Here is a 22243-nt window from a genome sequence, read left to right on the forward strand (position 1 = left end):
GTGGTTGTTCATGTTGCAGGTCTGCGATTGGTGCAAACACATCCGCCACACTAAGGAATACCTGGATTTTGGAGCGGGTGAGAGGCGGCTCCAATTCTGCAGTGCAAAGTGTCTGAACCAATATAAGATGGACATATTCTATAAAGAGACTCAGGCCGCACTGCCAGGGGGTCTGTGTAACCCTCCTCACCCCACGAGTGATACAAAATCAGAGAGTGGAACAGGTGTACAGCTCCTTACACCTGAGTCCTGGAGTGCACCTCTAAACGAGCTCCGCAGTCGCAAGGTACCTTCACCAGGGGGTGCCACCACTGTAGCCGGACCTTCTGGATCCACATCAGGGTCACCATCTGAAGCCGGAACTGTGTGTTCCTCCTCGTCCTCGTCATCCTCGTCATCATCATCAACGAAAATCCCCACACCACGGCCACATGAAAGCCCTGCGTTACCACCACCTCCTCCACCACCTATAGCAGGTTTACATCCAGCTCTGGGTGTGCCACCTGGCAGCCCGCCAATGGTCATGACACCCCGTGGCCCGGTCCCTCTCCCTCTATTTATGGAGCACCAGATGATGCAGCAGATTCGTCCTCCGTTCCTACGTCCCCAAGGACCCAACAGCCCTCATTCCAATCCCATGATTCCTGGCATTGGACCGCCACTACCTCCTCGGACTTTGGGCCCTCCATCAAGCCCCATGCACCGCCCCCTCCTTTCCCCCCACATACACCCGTCCTCCACCCCAACCCTTCCTGGGAACCCTCCAGGTATGATGCCCCCTCACCCCGGCAGCCACATGCCAGCCTTGCCTTTCCCCCCAGTTAACATGATGCCAGCTGGACACATCCCAGTTCCACCCATTATGAATATTGGCATGCCTTCCCTGGCCCCCCTAGTGCCACCACCAACATTATTAGTGCCCTATCCAGTGATTGTGCCATTACCAGTCCCCATTCCCATTCCGGTGCCCATACCGTTCAGTCCGCAGGCATCAGGTGACAGACCAGGAAATGATGGAATGCTTCCGAATGCTGCGAGCGAGCGAAGCGATTCAAAAGCACCGCCGTCATTTTCTCCCAGCTCCTCCAGAGGGGAAGAGAGGGACTTTCACCAAGACCCTCCCACCTCAAATACACTCTCGCCAAGATTTTCCAAACAGATGGACCAGGGCAGGACAAACATGGCGGATTTGTTGGTTAAAACAGAAAACTCTGGTAACAAAAGCTATGGACACTCCCATAAAGACACACCAGCAGATGGAGTCATTGATCTAACGACCAGTCGTCGTTCCCGGCAACAGCTAGTGATCCAGAGGGCTGTATCCTGTGTGCAGGTAAAAGCAGAGCCCGGTTTAAGCCCACCACCTGCACTTTTAAGTGAAACTGAGGTGGATGGGTCAGCTGGTACTAGTATAGGTACGATAGAAGATAACAACAGAGACAGACATGTTGAAAGCCCATTGGCTAGTGTGGCTCTGCCTTGTGCTGACCCGTCCTACTGCAGTGGCACGCCGCCACTTTCTCAGCCAATCACGTGCAGCACCTCCACTATTTCTAGCAACACTACCACAGCTAAAACTGAGCCTGGCTCTGCTACTCCCTGCAATGTGATCGTTAATGGGAGCTGTAATGTGCCTCCAGCAGAGAGTTCGATCAGAACGCCCCCGTTAGAGCCGCGCCCTCTGGTGGACCCCTGCCGCAGGACTGCTGCTGTGTGCGACGAGCCTGCGGGGGCAGATCTAGAAGGAGAGGACCTGAAAGAGAACAGCTGCTTGGCCACAGAAAGAGACTTGGCAGGTAAGAGAAGCTCAAATGACCAGTCTGCCATTACCGCTGGAACAGGGGAGGACAAACCTCAGAGCCCTGAAGACGCCCCATCTGGTGAGGACCATGCTTATGCCCTGCCCCTAATGCCCAAACCTGGCTGTGTCATTCAGCCCGTGCCCAAACCTGCTGACAAAACTGTTGCCATCTTGCCCTGTGGCTTGACAGCCCCATTAACAGGAACCGTTCCAATGGAAATGGAGCCTCCGCTGAAGAGAAGGTGTCTGCGTATCCGCAATCAGAACAAGTGAAATGGAGGACAGGTGAGAATCAGATTTTGTCAACTTTCTTAGTAATCACAAGATTTAGGTCTTCTTTCACACTATGATTACTTTAAGCATTACAGATATTTCTGTGCTTGGTTTTGTAGTAGATGTAGTTTATCACTTATTCCATGCAACTAAACAAGGAACTGGTCCTTTCATATAGATGCAAACAGGAGAGTCCATGGCTACATCCGAAATCGCATACTTCCCTACTTTATACAGTAGCACGCGAAAAACAGTATGTCACAAAAGAAGTAAGAATTCACAGTACTCATAAAAGAGTAGGCAAAAAGTACCCGGATGACCCTCTTCTTCCGGCAAGATTTTGAAGTGCGCATGCGATGGAAACTTTACTATCCCATGAGGCCACGGGAGAGGATTTGTAAATGGTAGTGATGCGACGCAACTGGGGTATACTATATGTTTATATTATATAGAACATACTTTTTTAGTGGCCACAAAGTAATTACTTATTTAAAATAGTACCTACTCATGTGATTTCGGATGCAGCACATATATAAAATATTAAAATAAATTTGTCATACACTACCCCTCAAAATTTTGAGGTCAGTAAAGATTTTTTTTTTCATGTTTTTTTGAAAAATAAGTCTCTTATGCTTACCAGTAATATTGTAAAATATTATTACAATTTAAAACAACCATTTTCTGTTTTAATATCTAATATGTAATTTATCCATGTGATTTCCTTCAAAAAAAAAAAAAAAAAAAAATTACTGACTTTTGAATAGTAGTATATTGTGCAGTATATATAGTCTTGTACAATAACAACGACATTATTATACAATACATGGGAAATATTCCACTCAAGTGGGTTAACTGCTGTGTCTCCAACATGGATTCGGTGAGTTGAACCCAAGAAGTGGATCAGTCAGATTCATGAATGGCATTTAGTCTGGTTTTTAAATTGGATCAACCAATTCATTGTTTAATACTCTATCCCTATAATACACAGATAACTCATGATAAATATATCTATGAATTGTTCCTTTAGCCCCATGAACCATTCAAACTGATCCAAGAAGACCAACAAGGCTGTATGCAATAATTTACCCATTACTCCCACTTCTTTTCTCTTCATTTTCCCCCACCTCTCTTTCATAGATATTAACATCTCACCAAAGGGATAAAGAGGACTGCACTACAGCAGAGACCATCAGCTGTCCACAGACTCCACAATCCAGCCAATCAAGATGTCAGTCTTGTTTTCTCAACCCTTCCAAACCCGCACATACACGTTCTGACTTAATATGCACACAGATCATCCGGATTGGGCAGAAGCCAGTTCTATCTCCACCCCTTTCGGCTAAACAAAGACTGACACAAAGTGTTAATCTGAGAAGTAGATCGGCTGTGATGTTTGACCTCACTTACGATGTCTTCAGGCATAGTCTGTTCTCAGTCAACTTGTTGATGAAAGAGATATTTCCTATCCTCTTCACTCGACCCCTCCATCTATGTCTTGTTGTTGAGAGGACTTTCCCCCTACTGGTTGGAGGCGGTATCGCAGTGCAAGTCTATGGTGTACATATACAGATTTCCAAGAAGGCGGAGCTTAATCCAAACACAATAGGTCTACCAGGCTGCCAATCAAACAAGCTCATGAATAACTGAAATTGGAACAGGGCCAGACAAATCCTGCCACAGATGGATGGACCAGTTTTCTGCTTTGTGTGTGCATTCAAAGAAGCTCGGTTTAATCTGTCTGTACGTTTGTGGTCTGATGCTAGCGATTCAATAGCTTCAGTTAGAAAGACTAATACAGATGCAGAGCCGCTTTAAAAGATGGACAGAAATCTCTCTGAATAGTCTCTCCACTCAAATATTTCTCTCGCTCTCCCCCTCACTTCCTCTGACTATGTGTATCAGTATCTGCAACACCAGCAAAACACTCTGTAGTCTTTCTTAACCTCTTTCCTTTCTCTCCTTTCTGATGGAGAGGTGTTCTGGAACTGGACACCAAAAAAAGACAGGAAGAGAGAAATGTACACAACCTGGAGGGTGTACAAAAATCACAGCGGGAGCACAAAAACAGAAGGATGGAGTGAACTTTCATTTCATCCCTGGGAAGATGCTGGAAACTCATCCACCGTTGGAGAAGAAAACTCGAAGATAAGTAGTCTGCGCTACTGGAGAAAAGTGTTGATGGATTGTTTGCTGGTTTATTGTGCAATGAAAATTCATTTACTCACCGATTTGACTTGAGGATTACAGGGTACAGGCCTCACCAAGCATTTTGGCGAACTGTTAAAGTGGCTGCTAGCTTTGTGGCCATTGGCTTGGAGACTGTCCCACCCAGTCTGTTCAATCACACGCGCTCATTGCCATGCTTCATGGCTCAACCAAGAGTCTTGTCTAACACTGCTGGTGGGTTGTATACACACTATCCTGACGTATCAGATGGCTGGATTGAAATATGTGTCCACAGGGGCATTTGGGTTGGATTTCTCATTATTTATATCATTATCCATCTTATTGCGGTGCTCTTATTTAAGAAAAATCCCCCCTGGGTTTCCTATCAGAGTACAATCAAAACCAGTGGAGAGGTCAGTAAGTGTTTCGGCCAGCAGTGTGAGCTGGTGTCAAGGGTGCATTCCTGAGGTTCATTCGTGTTTTTTATGCTTTATTTTTTGCCAAATCCCAATCAGTGCTAAATTATGTTCATCACTTCCTTTCCAGCTACGGTTACAGGAACAGTTGCAGTTAGTTCCAAGCTGCCTCAGAGTTGAGTTCACTTACACCAGATGCCAAGAACATTTTGAGTTGGCTAGATGGACGTAGAGCCAAAATGATTTTAGTTACATAGAGTACTGTAAGATCTGAATGCAGGGTTAAGCACCTGAGTGCACAGGTTATTTGTTTTGACTAAAGTGGCGGAGTGAACCTTAAAGCCATGCATGTGTGTGTGTGTTTGTGTGTATGTGTGTGTGAAGATGTATCATATTTCTGGCCAAAACAGAGTTCAGTTTGACAAAACATTCAAGTTTGCCAATTTATTTTGGGAGAAGTTCTAAAATTCAAGTCAAAAATTTGTCCTGCAAGGTGATAGAAATCACAATGAGGATAAAATAACAAATGACCCAGATGGGTGATTTGAAAATACTGATGAATACACTATGAATGCCAGAAATTTCAGTTATACATGAAAAGAGGAATTAGACCTAACCATTTCCTTTTCCATTCAAACTATTTTTTTTTTTTTTTTTGAGAGCTGAATTTAAGATAAGACAGTTGTTTTGTTTGTTTTTTCTTTGCCTTTTTTACTGTTTATTTACCTTTTCTGTTTTGCTTTTGTTTATTTTTTGTTTTATTTTCTTTTTATCTTTGTTTCGTTTGTTTTCTGTTTTTATTTAGTTTTTCTTCTTTTGTTTGTTTTTTGTTTGCTTTTTTGTTCTTTTTGATTTTAACTGTCAAACACTGACCCAAATATCCCCTCTCTTGCCTTCAACCTTTACCACTCCTCTCTTGCTCTTTTCCCCCCTCTTTTTTTCCTCTCTGCTCTTGGACGATGTACAAAGAGGAGTGCAATCCTACCCTATCCCTCTGTACTTTTTGCTGCAGGATTCAGTTTCACAGTGGTATATTTTTTTTAAGAGTAGGCTCAGAGGTCTAATTGTGACTGGTTAGAGTAAGGACTTGATTTCTCTCTGGGGTTTGTATGTGGCGGAGTCTCATTCCAGTGTCAGATTTAAACACACACACATTCCTGTGTCAGATTTATTTTGTCAGTCCTGATACGGCTGGCTGACCCTCCGTCTGGATTGAGGTGTTACAGAGAACAGATTGATAAAAGGGCAAAAAGCACAAACACACACACACACACCCAAAGTACACGTTCAGTCACTGTGTTTGGTGTGTTTATATGAGTGCAAAGGAGAAACAGTGAATCTCAGTGTTGATCTGAGATTCTTGATACTGTGTGTGCGGTGTAACCAAATGTACATTACATGTCTGGATTGGTCGTGAGGAGCCAGCAACAGCATCATATGTCGCTCTCATTATTGACTCAAATTTCCTCGCTTTTTCCCTCTCTCTCTCTCTCTCTCTCCTCCTCCTCCTCCTCTTTCATACTTAGCCCTTTTACTTCTCCCTCCTTATTTGTTTTCTTTTACTTCTCTAAGTTAGTATTTCAAATACTCTACCTATGGAAGCCTGTTTTCACAATTAAAAAATTAATTGTGCGATAAAGTTTAAAATAAGAACATAAATCACATTGTGAGAAATTAAGTCACACTGTGAGATATAAAGTTACAATTATGAGATTTGCAAGATTGAGGGCCATTTACACGACAACTTTTTCAACTGAAAAAAATTGAAAACTTTTGATCGTTCATTTACACAACAATGGCATTTTGGGGGTCTGAAAAGACAAACTTTTGAAAACGGGTTTCAAAATGCAATTTGTGAAAACGGTGACGCCATGCGCATTACATGTTCAATCTACAGTTTTTCTTTACAAAGTGACATCGCCAACTACTGGCCTGGCATGAATAATACAGCATTTTTAGTCGTTTTCGCGGATCCCTGTGAACGTCTGTACGTGAAAAACCCAAAGGAAAAACGTGATTTGCATAATGTTGTAACAATTTAGCAAAACCAAAGTTGCAATGGCAAGATACAGTATAGTCACACTACAAGATTTAAAATTTCAGAAAGTTGCAATTACCTTTTTATTTTTTTATTCCGATGTCCAGATGTCCTAAAGGCTGATTAAATTATTCACTCTGACCTATACAATTTTATTCCCATTTTCAAATTTACTTCTATAATGATTTGCTCTTAAAAGAAGCTGTTACAGATGTTGATTGATAGGGTATATGAAGGACATTTTAAGGTCACATCTTAAAGAAATCACTCTTCATATAGCTGCACACACCAACCAAACACCCATTACTGCTTATCTCACAGACATGAAATATGATTTTTTTGATCACTTCCCTGTGTATGTGTGCGTGTGTGACCTTGCTGTTGTAACCAGAGCAGCACAGACTGGGCTGGGACAGATATAGCCCTGAAACTCAACACTGTTGTAGTGTCTGCGGTCCCACGCAGACAAGACAATGACACCAGCAAAAACGCGTGTGTGCGTGCGTGTGTGTGTGTGTGTGTGGGACATAGCAGATTAAGCTGTCCTTGACAACAGCAGGGAGACACTGTGTGTGTATGTGTACAATGTATGGAAGAGATAGTCACCGCACGTATGGTAAATACTGTAAAATTATAAATGGTCACAAAAAGTAGTTAAAAAAAATGTATTTAACCATTTTCCTGTGCTTTCTAAATGACATGATGGCGATCCTGAATTTCCACAGTGAGAAATATCCAGTGTCCATTACAGTGTGTCCAGATCTTTTTAAAAAACTCAAGCTGGTCTGATAAAACAAGCCCAAAATAAGCAACATATCTCTCCAAAATACACTACCGTTCAAAGGTTTGAGGTCGGTTTAAAATGTAATTCATTCCTGTGAGGGCAAAGCTGGATTTTCAGCATCATTACTGCAGTTTTAAGTGTCACATGATTCTTCAGAAATCATTCTAATATGCTGATTTGGTGCTCAAGAAACATTTCTTAAGGACATAGCAACATTGGTCCACTAGAGGGACATGAATTGTGTGCTCTGTCAGCAAGCGCAAAGCAGGACAGATGAGAGACCCAAGGAGTTAAAATGAACTGAAATAACAAACCGTAGAGCTTGAGTGCAATACTGTAATCCAAGAGCATTTCAAAGGATTTACTAGAGAGGCGCCTGTTTTAGTGGCCAAATTGTCTTTCAGCCCTGAGGCTGGGTACAGAAAGAGCATTTGGCTTTTTCATTCACCAAAATTAGTAAGTTTGAAATGTTTGGAGGGCTTCTGATTAATCAGACGGGGGAACATAAGCACTGCTGTGGTGAAAGATCAGCCACATGCACAGTTACAATACGGAGACGCAGAAACTCATACACCCTAACTAAAATACCAGCAAAACCAATCAATCAGTGCATCCCACATCGAGCAGTGTTAAACAACTCAAACAAAACAACAATCGCAGCAATGTCAGCTCTATTGTAATGATGTAAAATCAAGAAAACTGGAAAAGCTGAGAGGCAGCTTAGTTGTGAGTTTTCATCTTATACAGTATGTGACAAAGGGGTCAGTAATATCACAATAACTCTCCTGTAGCCATTTAAAAAAAATGTTTCCCCATCATTCCTGTTGGTGGTATTAAGAGGATGGTTTTGTCAACAGCCAGAATTATGCAACAACAAATTCTTATTTCTACACTCTGTGTGAGAGGCACTATGTCTGTGTAAAATAACAAGAGCAAACTGCAGTTTTTAAGGATCTAATGTTTAAACTTTTTTGAGGTGAACATTTGAGCTGCCTTAATTCTTTGTGCTCTGTAATTAACGACGCCTGCTTGTTTAAAAAAAAAAAAAAAAACCCACTTTGTAAAAACACACACACATGAATAATAAAATCAACTTTGTTATCTGGCTAGTATGGATGTATAGATGCTTTGTCTGTCCTGTATGAATCTGAGATTTTGCTAAATTTGCCCACTCGTCCCACCCCATCACCCTGAAACCTTGTACATTTACGCTTGTTGTTGTTTCTCAATCTTTTTTGTGTACTTGCAGAACATTTTATAGTATTATTTATTACTGGCAAGCCTTTGCATTTGCAAATAATAAAAAGCAAGAGAGATGGTTCTTTGAACAGGGTAGCAAGAGGCAGCAAAGCTGCTCAATGAAAAGTATGTCTGATTTTGTTTTTTTGTTTTTTTAAATTAAGGAAGGACATGGAAAGAGAAAAGAAAAAAGATAAACTTGTCTTTTGATTATGAAGTTGTTATAAAACTTGTTGCTTTAAAATGTATCATTTTTGTGTTGTAACAGTATTTGTTTAACCCAGTGAATTGCTTATTAAAAACAAATAAATAGAGGCACACTCCAATTCTCATTTCTCCAAGAATGCTCTTCATTTTTATTCTGATTGCTTAATTAATTCATTTGTAGTTGGGTCATTCTCAAACAATGTTGGCTTTCTAACTTGAAAAATAGATGGCAACAATAACATTTCAAAACACCACAGAGCAGACTAAAATCAATACAATATACCATTAATTAATTTTAATTCAATAACACAAACATGAACTGAAATAGAACTAATTTTAAAAGTCAGAAAGTCAACATTTTGTGATGTAACACCAATGAAAGTGTAACAAAAATGACAGAAATGACAGGTGCTGGTCATATAATTAGAATATCATCAAAAAGTTGATTTATTTCACTAATTCCATTCAAAAAGTGAAACTTGTATATTATATTCATTCATTACACACAGACTGATATATTTCAAATGTTTATTTCTTTTCATTTTGATGATTAGAACTGACAACTAAGGAAAATCCCAAATTCAGTATCTCAGAAAATTAGAATATTACTTAAGACCAATACAAAGAAAGGATTTTTAGAAATCTTGGCCAACTGAAAAGTATGAACATGAAAAGTATGAGCATGTACAGCACTCAATACTTAGTTGGGGCTCCTTTTGCCTGAATTACTGCAGCAATGCGGCATGGAGTCGATCAGTCTGTGGCACTGCTCAGGTGTTATGAGAGCCCAGGTTGCTCTGATAGTGGCCTTCAGCTCTTCTGCATTGTTGGGTCTGGCATATCGCATCTTCCTCTTCACAATACCCCATAGATTTTCTATGGGGTTAAGGTCAGGCGAGTTTGCTGGCCAATTAAGAACAGGGATACCATGGTCCTTAAACCAGGTACTGGTAGCTTTGGCATTGTGTGCAGGTGCCAAGTCCTGTTGGAAAATGAAATCTGCATCTCCATAAAGTTGGTCAGCAGCAGGAAGCATGAAGTGCTCTAAAACTTCCTGGTATACGGGTGCGTTGACCTTGGACCTCAGAAAACACAGTGGACCAACACCAGCAGATGTCATGGCACCCCAAACCATCACTGACTGTGGGAACTTTACACTGGACCTCAAGCAATGTGGATTGTGTGCCTCTCCTCTCTTCCTCCAGACTCTGGGACCCTGATTTCCAAAGGAAATGCAGCATTTACTTTCATCAGAAAACATAACTTTGGACCACTCAGCAGCAGTCCAGTCCTTTTTGTCTTTAGCCCAGGCGAGACGCTTCTGACGCTGTCTGTTGTTCAAGAGTGGCTTGACACAAGGAATGCGACAGCTGAAACCCATGTCTTTCATACGTCTATGCGTAGTGGTTCTTGAAGCACTGACTCCAGCTGCAGTCCACTCTTTGTGAATCTCCCCCACATTTTTGAATGGGTTTTGTTTCACAATCCTCTCCAGGGTGCGGTTATCCCTATTGCTTGTACAATTTTTTCTACCACATCTTTTCCTTCCCTTCGCCTCTCTATTAATGTGCTTGGACACAGAGCTCTGTGAACAGCCAACAGGTTTGCAACAGGTTTGCAATGACCTTTTGTGTCTTGCCATCCTTGTGCAAGGTGTCAGTGGTCGTCTTTTGGACAACTGTCAAGTCAGCAGTCTTCCCCATGATTGTGTATCCTACAGAACTAGACTGAGAGACCATTTAAAGGCCTTTGCAGGTGTTTTGAGTTAATTAGCTGATTAGAGTGTGGCACCAGGTGTCTTCAATATTGAACCTTTTCACAATATTCTAATTTTCTGAGATACTGAATTTGGGATTTTCCTTAGTTGTCAGTTATAATCATCAAAATTAAAAGAAATAAACATTTGAAATATATCAGTCTGTGTGTAATGAATGAATATAATATACAAGTTTCACTTTTTGAATGGAATTAGTGAAATAAATCAACTTTTTGATGATATTCTAATTATATGACCAGCACCTGTGTGTGTATATTATATATATATATGAAGATTTCAGATTTCAGATGCAAAAGCCTCTAAGTACCATCTGAAATGTTCTTCTAAAAGTTATTTCACTTTAATGGCAATGAAAAGGACCTATTAATTGCCATTAAAGTGGAATTACTGAACCTAAACAGAGAAAATTCTTGATAGAAAATTTCAGACGGCACTTAGAGGCTTTTTGCATCTATATATATTATTGTAAGAAAACAAACAGCACTGTGTTAAATACATTAACATAAATGGGGGGACATACAGACAAATAATGGCACTTCAACCAGTAAGGAAAATATGGTCATAGTTCTTAAGAAACTTGCTGTTCTTGTTATCAATGAGTTTAAGAGATTTAACAGGAAATCTCAGCAATGTAGACATCAAATCTAGGCAAAGTCTTAAGAAATTTGTTTTTGTGAATAAAAAATGTACAATGCAACACAAAGAAATTAACAACAAGATCAATAGCATAGTCACTCCTAGAAAAATAAAGGAATATATCCTTCAAAGAAAAGTTTAAATCACATTTGATAAAAGGAGAAAGATAACCTAAGTTTTCCCAAAGAGATTTAACATGATTGCAATGGTAGAATAAGTGAAGCAAAGTTTCTTCCTCAACTTTGCAAAATACACTTAAGTCAGAGAAATCAACAAAATAGGCAATTTGGGAGTTGGTTGGGTAAACATTATGTAAAATTTGGAAGTCTACAATATTTTTCAGGGAGTAACCATGCTCTCTTCCAGTGAATACTGTCAAAAAAACATTTGTTTCAGAAAAATTTACATCTAGGGAATGTATAAAATGTGTAATGTAACAATTGCTTTATATGTACTGATACTATATAAATGTATTGCGAATGACCTGGCTCACGATGTCCTGGTAATGGCACTCCATCACTCAAGAGCAAAGCTGAAGCTGTGAGCTACGGGCGCTGTGGAGGGTCAAATCTCGCGGGCTGATGTGTGCGGAAGTGCTACTCCATCAGATATTAACAACTGGAGACGCTTCGTTCCAGGAACGCTGAAGTGGCTCATAGAGGGTAATTATAGGACCAAAAGTGTACAGAGATGGACGGTAATTTGACGCTAAATTTGGCCAACTTCAGCACTCTCTTCGTGTGTATGGTGCTGAAGTTCCCGCAGATATTCGTGCTGATGCGGGCCAGAGCGACCGCTGGAGTCAGTCTGAACAGTCTGCTGCTGGAGCTGGTCGGGTAAGAACTTCACTGCTTTCACATTAATTGAAATTAATCTTTTAACGACTGCCACATGAAAGGCTAGATGCAGACATCCGGAATGAGCTGCATCAAAGTGGCACTGACATGACGTTCGTGCATGCATGGATGCATATGAAGAAGTGATTGATATGTTCGGGTGTTGCCTTGTATACTGTAGATTAATTTTCACTTTTCACCATGCATTTAAGTCAAATTATATTGTATCTATCAAATGCAACATATTTTATTTCAGCTAGCTGCCACCATTTCTCATTTTCATCCGGTATAACTTTGAAGTAAATACTAAAAATTATAAATAAAATTTCATAAAACTAGGTAGACGTGTCAAAAATTTACTTAAAATTTAACTAAAATGAGTTAAAACAGAAAATATCATTCAAAATATTAGAAAAAACTATAATATTGATGATGATACTCAACTCTGTATCAGATTTTTAGGATCAAACAATAATCTTTGGACTCTGGTGTTCAATATCAAATGTATGTGTTTTTTATATGAATGGCAAAAAGTTTCCAACTCTGTTCTTCCTCTTCTCCCTGTGTGTAGGTTTCTAGTGTTTATGTCCTATCAGATGTACTATGACTACCCGCCCCTCACATACCTGGAGTATCCCATCCTCATTGCACAAGGTGAGACGACATTCTGACGCTTAATCACGAGTGACACTTTGGATTCTGAGGGTTTATGTTCAAGCCTTGTGTGTCCACAGATGTCATTGTGCTCCTGTTGATCCTGCACTACAACAGAAACCTGAAGCACAGCCTCATATATGCAGCACTGTATCCTTCAAGCCCATGATGTCAGGTTATGCTATTTTTCTGGGCACAGAGTAAAAAAAAAAAGCCCAATAAAACAAAAAATATTGATAGTTTTGAAAATATGATAGTTTTCCATCTCCTTTACTGCAAGAATCAGGTTTGTGGGTGGATGGCAGCTGCTTACAGTACAGAAGTGGGTGATTGATCTGGCCATGGTGAGAACATGCCATTACTGTTCTTTTTGCATTAGTGTCAAATTTACAGTTATTTGATCCTATTTTGAACATAATAGATTGAGATTAAAGTGTCTTTTTGCAACATTATTTATATTATTTAACATTATATGGGGGGGCCTAATGGTTAGAGAGTCAGACTTGTAACCCAAAGTACTGTCTCAGTACCAGCAGGACATGTAGGGGAGTGAATGAACAGCGCTATCTTCCACTCTCATTACACAAAACTGAGGTGCCCTTGAACAAGGCACTTAAAGGTGCAATATGTAATATTTTCTGTCTGCTAGAGGCCTATTCAATACAAAAGCTTAGCTTGATCACGCCAAGTTTGAGCGCCGAATCTTGGGGCATGTAGTCTTCACCTCAACGGCCGGTGGAAAAGAATCGGGATAGGACTCGGGCAGAAATCATGTCCATGAACGCAATTATTAACGTTACTGTAGTATAAAGCAGAGCAGGACCGAGTGTTGTTGGAGCTGAACGCTGGAGCATTTGCGCAACACACGCCGTGATCAGCGTAACTTTTATTATGCCGCAGTCACCGGCGCCGTTTCCGCTTTTCCGGTCATGAGTATGAGGTAACGCAGCTCTGTTTATCATATTAGATACATTTGAGTGTTTTGTAAATTATGTTATAATGTTACTCTGTGCGTTTGCTCGGTGGCTGCTGTGAGACATGTTGCAAACTGCAGTAAGCTAGATCGATTTTAGAATATCATATTAAATGCTGGATGGCTTGTGTTGATAAATGGCATGGAATTAATTTTAAAACGTATTGTATGATAAAGAAAATTCTGTATTACTAAATCTGATTATGCTATGTTAGCTACTTGACAAAATAGTGTTTTTCTCTGAGGCATGGTAAAGCATGGTACTCGCAAAAAATCAAGAAAATAGATTTAAACAATAAGACTAAACGTGTTGAGCTATATAACAATAATTAGTTTTCTGTCTATAAATATATCAAAAAAGTTGTTCCCTTGTCTATTAAAACATGTATTATATTAAAGCATCTTTGGTGTTTCCATGGTTTCTACAAAATAAAACCAGAAACCGAGAGTAACGCGGGTATGACGCAATTGACAGGCGACTCCTCAAACGTCCCGGAGTCTTGGTTAAAATTGCAATTTTCTCACTATTTACAAATAGTTTAGATGTTATAAGTACTCAAGTGAACAAAATATATTACACTGGCCTTGTGGTTTTTGGATATTTTACTGCAAAATTCTTACATATTGCACCTTTAACCCCTAATCACTCCCCGGGCACCACAGCAAAAATGGCTGCCCAAGTTTCGAGTATGGGACACCATACTTGGCTGCATGTCATGTCACTTTCACTTTATTTGTTTGAACAGAATTGAGAAAAATTCTGTTTTCGGTCATGCCCCAAACTCGCACCATTGTTCGAGCCAATGTTGTCTAGCCCAGTCATGCTAAAAAATAAATAAATAAAAAGAGGGAGAGAGAAAGAGAACATTTAGTGGTACAGAAATTATACACTGCTCAATTTGATTATTAAATATTTTAGATACACTACAATTTAAAGGTTTGGGGTCGGTTTCTTAATGTTTTTTTAAAAGAAGTGTCTTATACTCACAGAGGCTACATTTATTTGATAATGCAGTAAAAACAGTAATTTTGTGAAATATTATAAAAAAATATATATAATTATAATTCTGTTATAATTTTTTTATTTGAATATATTTTAAAATCTAATAATATTCCTGTGATGACAGCTAAATTTTCAGCGGTCCTCAGTGTCTCATAATCCTTTATCATTTTAATATGTGGATTCGGTGCTCATGAAACATTATTAATGCTTAAACAGTTGCTGCTTAATTTTTTGTTTTTTTGTAAACCATGATACATTTCCGAATTCTTTGATGAATAGTTCAAAAGAACAGCATTTATTTGAAATAGAATTTTTTAAAAACATTATAAATGTCTTTACTGTCACGCTTGATCAATTTAATGCATCCTTGCAATTTCTTTAAAATCTTACTGAACCAAAACTTTTGAATGGCATTAATATTAAAAAATATGATTTTTGCCATTCTCTCTCAGAGTCTGTGCACATTCATCAGCGCCAGCAGTAAACTGGCACAGCTTCAGTGTCTGTGGCGCTCAAAGGACTCTAGACAGGTCAGCAGTCTTACCTGGGGTCTGGCCACATACACATGCCTGGGTAAGTGACACACACACACACAAAAGGAACACAATGCACTTCTCCAGTCTGTCATGTTGATATTGAGTGTTTGCTCTCTTTCTCAGCACGGATCTTCACCACCGTCGTCACCACAGGAGACACACAAGGTCAGTAAGAGCTCAAGTGTTGATTGTTTGGTTAAGATGTCATCTTTACCTTTCCTCTCTTTTTTTTTTCTCTCCAGTCCTCATTCGGTTTGTCATCATGACCGTTCTGAACTTGTGGGTTACGGTTACAGTGATCTACTACAAACCCCATGCAGTAAAACGGGACTAAGACTTCAACCCCACATCTAGAGAATACATTTTATGTGTAAAGTGTGGAGTTTTTTTTTAAAGAAATGAACTGGATTCAGGTCAGTTGCTATTGGATGTAGCACTTTCTATATTGCAATGTAAAAGATGTTGAGATATACTGACTACAGCCAAAAACCTTTTTATCACAATGCTTTCCATATGATTTAATTAGTGCTTGCAAGGCACCATTCATACTTTTTTTGCAGAGAATTTTAATATAAGGTGTGCTAATCTATTTTTTTGTAGATTTAGTACTTAAGAAATTTATTACATTCTGAAAATCTTCAATTCCAAATGCAACAGTGATAATTTTTGCATACTGAATTGCAATTTTTTTTTTTTTTTTTTTTTTTTTTATAAATCTATTTGAATACTGAATTGTGATTGGTCTCGTCTTCCTTGCATCATTTTTAGCCACCTTGACATATCTTAAACTTTAAAATTTTCTACACATTTATTTTGCTGCCTTGCAAGCATTGGTATTTTATTCAGGATATGTGAATCTTGTGTTTTGAGATGTAGGATAGAGAAGTTTTCTACTCTCAATTGCTTTGAATCTCAGATGTGAATGTTGTGGAACCTAAATTCATGAATTACATTTGTCACATCAGATGTTTGACCAAATTGTTATGAAACATACATTCCTAGTATCCTCCCCTCATTCTTGCACTGTTCCTTAGAATTCCAGTGAGGTTTCTTCCATGAACTGTTGTTTCAAGTTCCTTCACTTGTACATGTTACAGATATACTGTTATGGTTTTTTAAGTTAGTAGTTTGGTCATTTTCTTTTTCTTCACAGAAAGGCAAATAGTTTGTGACCAGTTTTCAGCTAAAGAAATGTTAAAATTGATCAATGATATCAGGCTGCTGATCAGACTGTTTACTGTAGTTCACACAGGGATGATGTTTACATACGCTGAAATATGCAATGTTTTATATTGAGCTGTATCATATGCTGATATAATGAAGGCAGGGTTTTCTGAACTGGATACCTTTCATATATTACTGATGTTGTGTTAAGCTTATTCACTTTATAATATTATTGAAGAAGAAAAAACAGGACTCTTCTGGTCACTCAGATCAAGCAATGTTCAAGTACAAGATTACTAAGAAAATGTTCATGAAGATTTCAATATCTAAAGCACAACGGTCTCTTTCCTGAGTACTTTAATAGGTCTTTTGTATTTTATAAATCAATAAACATTCCTTTTATGTGGAAATGTTTTTTTTTAATTACATATTTAGAAAATAAAAATGATCATTTTTAAAAATAATTTTCAGAGCCATTCTTTTGTGGTAATCTACGGAAGAGGATTAGGGCCAAGCAATAATAAAAAAATAAAAACCATCTTGAGATTAGAGTTACATTTCGAGAAAAAATGTGTTAAATTTCGAGAAAAAAGTTGTTAAATTACGAGAACAAATTTGTTAATTATGAGAAAAAAAAGTTGTTAAATTTAGAGAAAAGTCGATAAAATGTTGAGAATAAAGTTGTTAAATTTAGAGAAAAGTCGATAAAATGTTGAGAATAAAGTCGTTAAATTTAGAGAAAAGTCGAGATAAAATGTTGAGAATAAAGTCATTAAATTACGAGAAAAAAGTCGTAAAATTACGAGAACAAATGTTAATTATGAGAAAAAGTCGTTAAATTTAGAGAAAAGTCGAGATAAAATGTTGAGAAAAAAGTCATTACGTTAACAAATTTGTTAAATTATGAGAAAAATGTCGTTAAATTTTGAGAAAAAAGTCGAGATAAAATGTTAATAAAGTCATTAAATTACAAGAAAAAAGTCGTTAAATTATGAGAGTAATTTAACAACTTTTTTCCTCATCATTTAATGACTTTATTCTCAACATTTTATCTCAACTTTTTTCTTGAAATTTAACGACATTTTTCTCATAACAAATATGTTCTCGTAATTTAATGACTTAATTTAATGACAACATTTTCTCGAAATTTAATCTTTTTTTTTTTCTTTAAACAAAAGCATCATTGTTGTGTAGGCAATAACTATCAGTAAAGATGTCATAGTTGTATGAAGTATATATATTATTCCTGTGATGAAAGCAGACAAAGGAATGACACATTGTTTATATTAAAACTTTACTTCCTTTTACTACATTCACAGCTATATACTGATTTAACTGACTACTATTGTTTACAAAAATAAGCAAATGTTATACAAGGTCTCCAAACAACACGGCTACATATGCTTTTCATTTTATGGTCAAACAGTACATCAATATAAAACATGCAAATCTGGAGGCAGCGCTTTAAAATAAAAAAAGTGCCCAGACCTGTATAAATAGCAAACCAACTGGTAAGATGGCAGGTCAAATATACGCTGTATATTCATTTTTATAACGTGTAAAAGAACACGGATATGCATTCACAGCACACCCAGAGACACACTGTTTGCTAAGATGAAGATACACAAAAAACAAACATCGACCACTTCAAATCACGAAAAAAAAAAATTCTAAGAAATATTTCTTTAGTGAATTTAAACATGGTTTTTAGACATTCCGCCATCTGATGAACATTTCAGTTATGTGCTTGCAAGGTGAATCAGTTTTAGTCTTAAGTCATAGCATGAAACTCAAAATCTCAACTTTTAACAGCTGATGATCAAACTCATAAGGCCAGCCAAAAACAGACTGCAGATCAATTTCAAATCTGGAAACATTTTAGAAACTCCTGCCCACATGCACAGCTCACATCTAGATGATGATCACTGTTAATCATACTCGTTAATAAAGGTTCCTCCTCAGATTACCATCAACTCATACTAGGGAGTGAGCAGCACAGGTGTCCAGGAGAGCATTATGGGATGTATTCATGATCAAAGAGGGTTAAATCACACTTTGACCACACAGTGGGGTAAACAAAGATAAAAACACTCTACAATAAACACTTGCACTTGCATTTCTGAAGGAATGAGAAACATATGTAGTGGTGTTTTCTAGCCGTGTATGTGGTGTGTTGTACTACTGTCTATATTCAGCCATTAAAAAGTCAACCCCCCCCCCCCCAAAAAAAAAAACAAAAACAAAAAAAACTACGGTCAGACCCAGCTGTCGTCCACATTCTCTGGCCGGTTCAGTCTTAGCGTTCAGGTCAACTCTGGCCTTGAATGAATAAGAAGTTTGGTGTGACTCTGACCCTTCAGTTCTGTGTAGATCTGTTGTGCTCTTGAAGTCGAAGCAACCGCATGCCCAGAAAATAAAAGCCATATCACGACAGCAAAGCCTTCATCAACATTTGTGCATCTCTCACTTTTTTTTGGATTTGCCAAAATGTGCGAAAAGTTACGACAAAGGTCTTTTGTTGATGTGACAGGAAGAACCCCAAATCACCATGTAGCAGCACCAGATTCCCAATATAAGGTTAACTAGAGAAAGAGGGAGAAATCGAGAAAGAGAAAGACAAAGAGAAAGTTAGTTTCACCACATTCTAACCCAAGAGGACAGAAAAAAATCCTTCGGTAATAATAAAAACTGCACCACAGCGTACATGCCATCATGCTCAAGAGAAGCAGATTAATACACCTGCAAACACACACAACAGTTGCAAACTTTTATTGCAAAAGGGAACAAAGACCTAAAATAAAAATACTGTTTTAATGCACATTCTCTCATTCTTTTTCCGTTTACAGTACAGTTGAAATGTCTTTTTGAGAAACAGTTTGTAAACACGGCAAGCCAACGGACTCATTTGTTCAGAATGCTGTTGGTGGAGTCTTCTCGCCTCATCTTTGGAGTGTCCAGTCGAGGGGGACTAGGGCAAGAGGGTCAAATGTCAAATAAGAAACACAAGCAGGCCAAATACCAATTCTCTGAACAAACATCCTCTCCTTCGATAGTAAACGAGAAAGGATTGGAGAAACTATTCAGCTGTGGGTTTGGAGGGTGGAGAGGGTGTTTATGAGCAGAGGAATTGGTACAGAATCTTCTGATGGGATATGGAGAATTTGCCATAACCTATCTTGGCCAAATCTTTCACACCAATAAGAATGAACACACTCAAACATGATTAAATTTGCTTCAACACCAAACAAATCCCACTGCACTCCGACTGTTCCAAAACCTAGTGAGCAGCCTAGAGTTTAGTGTAGCACTTTATTAATGACCCGATACTCTAAAGATCACAAAAATACAAATATTGGAAAAAATAATCCATTTTTAATTTCATGTAACTGTTTTCATTGATAAGATTTAATAATGAATAACACTGACATTTATAATTCATCTCATTTTTGATTTTGACTATTTTAGGCATATACTACCATTCAAAAGTTTGAGGGTAGTACTATTTGTTTTTTTAAGGAAATTACTATTTTTATTTACCAAGAAAGCATTAAATTGATCAAAAGTGACAATAAAGGCATTTATAATGTTACAAAAGATATCTTTTTGAAATAAATGCTGGTCTTTTCAGCTTTTAAGCAGCACCACCATTTTCAACAATAACAAAAAAATTTTCTAAAGCACCAAATTAGCATATCATGTGATTCTGAAGAGTAATATTTTCTGAAAATTCAGATTTGCCATCAGAGGAATAAATTGCATTTTAATTATTTTTTTTTTTTTTAAAGGTGATTTTAAATTGTAATAATATATCACAGTATTACTGTTTTCACTATATTTTTGATTAAATAAATGCAGCTTCTTTCAAAAACAAACTTTTGAATAATAGTGCTTTTTTACTGGTAAATGTTTGATATTAAATTTTTATATTATTTTGTTTAAATAAATTAAAAGGCATCACAACATTATAATACACATTATAAGATCATTCTAATCTTATAAAATCAATAATGATTTTAAAGATTACCTTAGTGTGTGTATTAGATCATCTCAAATAATCTACATACAGCCTACCAAGGGGGCTTACAAGGTTTTGGAACAGAGCCCCTATGTAAGCGGTTACCCTGTTTCAACCCTACACACGCTCCTCAGAAATTAAACGTATGGTTATAATCTACATCATCCACGTCATCCAGAGCCCAGTGCCAGTCCTGAAGCTCCAAATCCAGAGGCCTGCAGGTGGAGGAGAGAGCATTCAGCCAAGCTTCACCAGTCTCCCTACAGTGAGGTAGTTTGCTAAGTTGATCTCTAACTAGATCTTGGCATATTAGAGGTAATTACTATAACTGAACTAAACCACTTTACCCTAAAAGAAAGACTGATCAATGACTGCTGAAGCTTTGAAACCATCTTTATGCATCTTTGAGTTTGGTGCTAAATGTGCAATGAAGTTGAAGATATATATTCTCTATTTGAGAAGTTTGAAATCTTCTGATGAATACTTTTAGTATTTAGCCTTTAAATTCAATGTTACTATTCACAATTAAATACCTGAGTTGAGATACAAAAGAGAAAAAGTGCCTTGTTAATGCCCAAGCTGTCACCTTGCATCCCAAGTTGAAAAAAGTAGCCCAGCGCAACACTGTTCAAGCTTTTCATCTGGCTAGCCACCATAAATATTACTGTGCTACTTAAGCACCGCAATTTAAACAGTGAATGCTCTTGAATGATGTTTCTGAAGCATGTCTGCAATAAACATCAATACTTTCTCCATCCAACTTCCAGGTCGGTTGTGTTCTCCTCTCACCCAGCGTTGAACTGGGGGTTGAAGTGGTCTGGAGCACAGGGTCTGAGACCTTCATCTCTCTTGTCCATGTGCTCTTTGTGGCATTTGATCTGACATCTCTGGCATTCCAGAGCCAGAGGAGGTTTGAACATGTTCCACAGGGGTTTGGTACAGGCGGCACAGTTGGCAGGGAAGTGGTAGAACAAAGGGATAAACTCATGACCCTTGTGGTAGACGAAGCCAGATTTCTCCGCACATGCTGTTGGTTCCTTTACGTTGTGCACAAACCTGTGTATCATATAGAGTAGCACTCTAGTGTGTAACCGGTGCCAAAGCTTCTGCATTGACTTTGTGCACAGCCATCTTGGAATCAGACTTTACATAACAAGATGTTAAGGATACAGTTCAAACAAAAATGAAAGTAAATTGTCATCATTCACCTATTCTTTTGTTTCTTTCATGCAACACAAAAAGAAGATATTTTACAAAATGCCCAAGTATGACTGTTTTATAGGGTAAAATTTGGTCTTCCATAGTATTTGGATCATGTTAGCCACAAGTAAAACCAAGCATTGCACCTCACTACCATGGTAAAAAAGTAACTATATTGTTTCTATGGTATTTGTTATGAAAAAAAAAAAAAAATAGCCTAAAGACATTTAGTATAATACAAATGCACAAAAACTGCTATAGTTTAATAACAAAAAATACTGTAAATGTATTCCATTACTCCTTTAATACATTTAACGTCTACATTAATAATATAATAAAATTCTATATGAATATCCTACATTTCTGCCACAATCCCATGGTTTCAGTTAGTGTTACTACAGTAAATCATGTTGGCGACTTGTGGATTGAAAAACCTTCTGAATGTATCGATGTGGCTCAATGTTTCTCCCGTTTTCTGTTTTCTGTTTCATCTGGCAAACTAGTTTAAATCACGAGGAATTTGAT

General features: G+C 38.0%; 3 protein-coding genes across 7 annotated transcripts in view; 2 read left to right on the top strand and 1 right to left on the bottom strand.

The window, feature by feature from the left end:
• Positions 1 to 3385, top strand: part of sobpa (sine oculis binding protein homolog (Drosophila) a) — a 48993-nt gene extending 45608 nt beyond the window's left edge. For both annotated transcript variants that reach the window (XM_067385360.1, XM_067385361.1), the window contains 2 exons: positions 20 to 2086; positions 3212 to 3385. In XM_067385360.1, coding sequence (XP_067241461.1) covers positions 20 to 2074 — 2055 coding nt within the window. In that variant the 3' untranslated portion in view covers positions 2075 to 2086; positions 3212 to 3385. The remainder of the gene's footprint in view (positions 1 to 19; positions 2087 to 3211) is intronic.
• Positions 3386 to 11925: 8540 nt separating this feature from the next.
• On the top strand, positions 11926 to 16951 carry slc66a3 (solute carrier family 66 member 3). The gene is made up of 7 exons (XM_067386521.1): positions 11926 to 12173; positions 12745 to 12827; positions 12908 to 12977; positions 13114 to 13171; positions 15256 to 15376; positions 15463 to 15504; positions 15582 to 16951. The coding sequence occupies exons 1-7, from the start codon at positions 12028 to 12030 to the stop codon at positions 15671 to 15673; spliced, it is 612 nt and encodes a 203-aa protein (XP_067242622.1). The 5' UTR covers positions 11926 to 12027; the 3' UTR covers positions 15674 to 16951.
• An 854-nt stretch (positions 16952 to 17805) lies between these two features.
• rock2a (rho-associated, coiled-coil containing protein kinase 2a) overlaps positions 17806 to 22243 on the bottom strand; it is a 50660-nt gene continuing 46222 nt past the window's right edge. The window contains exon 31 of one of the 4 annotated variants that reach the window (XM_067386518.1): positions 17806 to 19085. In XM_067386518.1, coding sequence (XP_067242619.1) covers positions 19082 to 19085 — 4 coding nt within the window. In that variant the 3' untranslated portion in view covers positions 17806 to 19081. The other 3 variants (XM_067386517.1, XM_067386516.1, XM_067386519.1) reach the window with 3 other exon arrangements.

The sequence above is a fragment of the Chanodichthys erythropterus genome, chromosome 5 (genome assembly GCF_024489055.1).
Source record: "Chanodichthys erythropterus isolate Z2021 chromosome 5, ASM2448905v1, whole genome shotgun sequence".
NCBI classification, from domain to species: domain Eukaryota; kingdom Metazoa; phylum Chordata; class Actinopteri; order Cypriniformes; family Xenocyprididae; genus Chanodichthys; species Chanodichthys erythropterus.